The sequence below is a fragment of the Brachyistius frenatus genome, unplaced genomic scaffold, assembly GCF_029030835.1.
Source record: "Brachyistius frenatus isolate BFR_SWC_R1_liver_20210118 unplaced genomic scaffold, ASM2903083v1 Contig_164, whole genome shotgun sequence".
NCBI classification, from domain to species: domain Eukaryota; kingdom Metazoa; phylum Chordata; class Actinopteri; family Embiotocidae; genus Brachyistius; species Brachyistius frenatus.
The window spans coordinates 65989-71988 of record NW_027210763.1 but is presented as its reverse complement, the minus strand read 5'-3'; the positions used below and the strand labels follow the sequence as shown (position 1 = coordinate 71988).

The following is a 6000-nucleotide window of genomic DNA, read 5'->3' as shown; positions in this document are numbered from 1 at the left end:
CACAGCAATACACATCGTAGTTTAATTACACAATTCAGCGCTGCATAAAAGGTACATTAAAAACATGGCGGAAACGTTGGCGTATAACACGAACAGCATAATAGAAATATACATTCGATATCTGCATATCACAAACTTGTCTGCTCTCTGCTTCCACCCGGTAAACCTCTGACAGTTACATCTTCCTTTGTAATACTTCCTTTAAACAGAATCTCATAAAATATTTACAAAATCTGATAAATACATCATTCAAATAAAAATAAATAAAAACATCATGCGTTTGTGGTCATCGGCGTCAGGTTGTAAACAGGGAGGATATCGGCGACATGCAGGTTGAACACGAGTCATAAGAAATAGAAGGATTTTGCAAAAAGCTGTCAGAATGGTCCCATATTAAAGAGTCCACACAGTATCCCACATCTATCCTGTGTTAGTGCTACAGCTGCCGCTTCAGCCGCATCTTCCTCTGGTGCTCTCCTCTTCCGGTAAATTAGCAAAGCGGAGCGTTAAACCTGCCTGCTGATCAAAAGTTTGAAATGAAAAAAAAAAAAAAACCACCTCGCCTCCCCCCGCTGACAGAGCCGGGAGGGCGAGGAGGTGCTGCTCTGTGAGTCCGAAAGCGAAACAGCCTTCATCGGATCTGCTACCTCAAAACGATCCACGAAACGACGGGGAGAGGGACCAACCACAGCTTTACACGAAGGAGCTGCATGTATCACACGGTATCAATCACAAGACACACACACACACACACATGCAGAAAGCAAAAAAAAAAAGTACATCCTGATGAGTCAACATATTTATCATCCCTCTGAAAAAGGCCGTTTTTACCTGCACGTCATCTGGACACATTATCGTCAAAGATCTGAGAAGAAAAGCTTCAAGAAACAATTAACATCACTTCTGATGGATTCACACCAAACAAACTTCCGTTCTTTGCAAATATAATGTCAGGGATGTCGTCAATGTTTGATTTATATTTTTTCTCATTTTTGTTTGCAGCCGACACACTTTTCATTCTGTAAATGTTTTGCCGTTAAAGAGGAGGATTTGGTGGAGCTATCGTACAGCAGCGTGCGGGCTCTCGACCTTCGGGGCGTCTCACTCCGGCGCCGGGTTGATTGACGGGACGTTCCTCTGTTTGAAGTACTCGGTGACCTGCTGAGGAAGCTCGGCCAGGACCGATTTGGCGAGCGTCTCCTTCGGTGCCTGAGGGAGACAGAAAAGAACACAATGTTAACCTCAACAAAAAAACAAAACAAAAAAACCCCAGAGTAGAATAAAGGTTCAAATAAGTCAGAGTACGGGTGATTGTGCTCGTTTAGTTCAGTAAATCCCAAACCAACAGTGACGTCGCCCGTTTGGTTTGTGAACGTTATGAAGTCTCCAGTTCAGATTCTGTCCGTCTCCATTTTTGCTAGTTCGGAGCGGTTTGGAGCAGGAAGTGACCATATTTGGAGGAGCTGGGGGAGGAGCCAGCGGTGGATCTGACCGATCTGATTGGAAACCTGACGATACTACGTCCCGCCCACCGATAGCTAATTAAGCGATTAAGATTTAAGGATGATTCAGAGTCCATTCAGAGAACAGAAAGACGTTACACAGGACTTTTTGTTCGTGTCTGTAGAAAACTGAGACCGCCACTCACACTCCGGAAATCCCTGAAGGGGACGAACTGCACGATGTCCCGGACGGCCTCCTCCCCGTCGCTGGACCTCAGGACGCTGGCGTCTCCGTCCAGGAACTCCATGGCGGCGAAGTCTGCGTTCCCCACGCCGATAATGATGATGGACATGGGCAGCTTGGACGCCTCCACGATGGCGTCGCGCGTCTCATCCATGTCGCTGATGACGCCGTCTGTTATGATGAGGAGCGTGAAGTACTGCTGCAGAGGGGACGGGGTGGGGGAGGACGAGGAGGGGGGGGACGGGGGGCAGAAGATAAGAAAAGATGAGACTTTTAGTTGAGTTTTTGTTGCTAAACCTTGACAGCTTAAAAAACAGTCTGTGAAATCAATTACAAACAAGACAAAAGAAAATTTAAATAGCGTTTCAGCTATTGTTTGGAGTGACAGCGAAGAGGAGAAACAGGAAGTTGGAAGGACTCTGCACGGAGGAGAGAAACCAGAAACGAAAGCTTTACGAGTCCATTCATACGACAGAGACACCATCTGCTACCGGAAAATAAAACAAAATCCAGACATGATCAAAATGAAGGGAAGTAAATGGTGATCATAACTCGGAACAGAGGCCACGCCCCCACAGCCTCCCCCCCCCACCACCACCCGCCCCCCTGCCTTCAACAGAAGGACCACCTCCTCTCTCCGCGTCTGTACAAACTTTCTGGATGAGAGGAAATGTTTCCCGGCCGAGTCTGGAGACGGACTGAGCAGACGGATGGAGCTTCATCCTGCCTCATATCTGTCATTTCTATTTACAAACAAACAAACAAACATACACAAATGATAAATAAACCACATTCAGGGGGTCACTTCCTGTCGATAAAATCATTTACAGAAATGCACACATGGCAGCGAGTTTTATTCTAGTACTGTATTCTGACATGGCAACAAAAAACACCATAATAATGAATATACACAGTAAAAGGGATATTTTATTACGCTGTTTGTTACAATATAATATTTATAATATATTAAAACACATCACCGTATGCATAAAATGTGAAAACGATGCATCTGCATTTGCATTTCTAACAGTCGCTGCAACATCCAACATCAGGGCACGACTTTCTGAACAATCTGTGAAAAGAGTCTGAACGTTAAACCCACAATTAAAAATGGTGTTTTTAGAGAATCGGCGTCACGATAATCAACCGTATTGATATTTTCTAAGAAGTCTTGTGGATGAGCAGAATATCATTTGCATGGTGACGCAAGTCAGGAAACATTTGATATGCCTCAAAAACAGAAATGCAGAGGTTGGAATTGAAAAAAACATTTAAAAAAGAAATAAAAATCAACCTCAAAATGACAGCAGCTCATCTGTCAATCACTTCTGGTACGACTCATGTCTGGCACATCGGCCATTCATCTACAACCTTAATGCCGACGCGAAGCGACAGGATGAATTCAGACGTGCACGAGGTGCCTTCAAAAAGTTCTGAGATTGTGTCTACGTGCAAGAACGAAGGAGTTCTCGTACCGGCGGTCACAAAAAAACGTGTGAAACTCAGCAGGAAGAGTCTGAAACATCAAAACTTACTGGACAACATTTCATCACTCACCACAACGATCAAAACAAAACAATAAAAAAAAAAAAAATTAGAATCAATATGATGATTTTGTTTGACTCCACTTGTTTCTCTCCAATTATTTTCTGCCCCCGCGTGTTAAATAACTGGCTGCATCTCCCACACAGTTCTTTCAATATTTATGTAAAAACCAGCTCAAATTAAAGCTGAGCTTGTTTAATGCACCAATCCGTCATTTTATTTCATATTTAAAGTGATGAAGAACAAAAAAAAAAACGGTCTCGCTGTCCGAATACGTAGAATCTGCAGCGTTTCTGACAAAAACAGGCATCTGCTCTGTGTGCTGAAACACAAGCGGCTGTCCTATGATAAGAACAGACAAGGTGAAGACACACACACACACACACACACACACACACACACACACACACACACACACACACACACACTCGGGGAGGGCTCTGAAGCCTGTCTCTTTAATGTGCTAACAGCAGCGCTCATTAGAGAATCATTATCACACAGACAGACAGGGTCGCTCACACACTGGGGCACGCACAGACCGCAAAGGCCTGCAGCCGCCGGGTGTGTGTGTGTGTGTGTGTGTGTGTGTGTGTGTGTGTGTGTGTGTGTGTGTGTGTGTGTGTGTGTGTGTGTGTGTGTGTGTGTGTGTGTGTGTGTGTGTGTGTGTGTGTGTGTGTGTGTGTGTGTGTGTGTGTGTGTGTGTGTGTGTGTGTGTGTGTGTGTGTGTGTGTGTGTCAGTACAGCCGCAGTGTGTTCGGACACACTCGCAGGTTTCTCTCATTAACCGAGGAACAGGAACGCTGAGGAAGAGGAGCAGCAGCTGATGTGTGTGCAGCCTCCAGCCTGCCCACCCACTACCTCAGCGTGAGGTCCCAAAAACACACACACACACACACACACACACACACACACACACACACACACACACACACACACACACACACACACACACACACACACACACACACACACACACACACACACACACACACACACACACACACACACATGCTGCCACATCTCATTGTCTGTTGCTCCTTCCACCCGTGTTTGAACTCGCTGCAATAGAAAAAAACAAGAGAGAGGGTCTGCAATCATTTCCTTACAGAAACAAAAGGATTCTGTCACACACAACACACACACACACAACACACACACACATGAGTCCAACCCTTTGTGTATTTTTGCCCGTGTTTTTGTTCCCCGCAGGGTGACAGGGCACAATTAGGGACAAAAAGCACCGTGGGAGCATAATGATAGTGAGCCGCTGCACTCTCTTCACACACAGGCTGCTGGATTTTCACCGAAAGGGGGACGTGTACCGTTTGTTTAAGGTTTCCAGACCCCCGAGCTTCTGTGAGCGTCGCACATCTGTACACACATCTGTGGGAACGTCGTGCAGAGACTCACAGGGGAGTCTTTGACGTCAGCAAACTGCGCGACACGACGGTCTGTAGCCGCTCGAGTGTCGTTTACACGTCGACTTCAAAATACATGATATGATTAAAAGGATTCAACAGTTTCAGGATTTTGCAACGTGTATTCAGTTTTGTTGGGTAAATGAATATCAGTGTTTTTGTTACCTGTTGGGTTGTTGAGTGTGTCGTTAAGTTGAAGGAAAAGGAGTCCACCTTTTATTTTGAAGTCTACAGAGTTGCCGCACTTTTAATTTGGAAGGGCATAAGTTTCCCATGATGCAGCTTGTTTTTTGTTGTAGATGCAGTGACGAACAGTGTTCAGAGATAATGTTTTCTTCGGAAGTGTTCCTGAGCCCATGCAGTGATTTCCACTAGAGTTGTTGATGGAGGGCCTGAAGATCACAGCTATCCAGTACTGGATTTCTTGGTCTTTTCCCTTTCCTACAGAGATTTATTTTAGCATTATACAACTCTTCCAGTCTTTTGTTGAACCTGTTCCAAGTTTTTTGAGACACGTTGATGCCATCAAATTCAAAATGACCAGATATTCTTGATAAAACCAAAAAAAGTTAACGGTTTCAACATTTGGTATGTTGTCTTAGCTCTATTTTTATTGTGTTTACATTATTTGAAAATCATTGCATTCTGTTTTATTTACATTTTATACAGTGTCCACATTTATCTGTGGAAACGGGTTTGTATTATATGTCCAGTTTTAAGTCATGCTTTTGGGATACTGGGTGATATTCAACTATGATTTGTTTTGACTTGAAGCTGGACTAGTTGAGAACCACTGCTGTATAAAACAATACACATCGTAACTTGTAACATACGGCTTTGTATGAATTCATCGTCATTGATTTCCACATGTGGAGCGGCCCAAACAACAACAACAACATGTCGCCGTGTTACTCTCGATATAAATGAAGTCCCTGTAAATCCTTCTTGAACGAGACAGCTCGAGGAACGCTGCACCGAGAAACGCTACCAGAATAGAAAACCTTCTCAGAAGTGAGCTGGCGCCTCAGGCTTGTTCTTATTTTGGGTTTTATGTGTTAATGCCTCTGACATATAATCCAGCGTTTAGGCAGTTGGAAGTACAGTCTTCTGCGATTTGACTGAAAACTGAAGTCACATCAGACCAGCTCAGCTGCGATCGGCTCTCCTACTGAGGGACGACTATTTGTGTGACACTACTTTGTGATGTATGAAGCTGAATAAATGTTTTGAAAGGGAACACGCAGTGAAAGAGTGAATGGGCTGATGAAAAGTAGGTCCTGACGGTGCCTTACGTAACCGTCACTATCCAGTTCCCAATCTCACCTTTTTTGATTCACTTTTATCACGTACT

At 44.3% G+C, this 6000-nt stretch overlaps 1 protein-coding gene across 2 annotated transcripts in view; it reads right to left on the bottom strand.

Annotated features, from left to right (window-relative positions):
- The window catches only part of cpne2 (copine II), a 36413-nt gene continuing 30413 nt past the window's right edge, over positions 1–6000 (bottom strand). For both annotated transcript variants that reach the window (XM_069716898.1, XM_069716899.1), the window contains exons 15-16: positions 1649–1885; positions 1–1209 (exon numbers count right to left, since the gene is read on the bottom strand). In XM_069716898.1, the coding sequence (XP_069572999.1) occupies positions 1102–1209; positions 1649–1885 (345 nt within the window). In that variant the 3' untranslated portion in view covers positions 1–1101. The remainder of the gene's footprint in view (positions 1210–1648; positions 1886–6000) is intronic.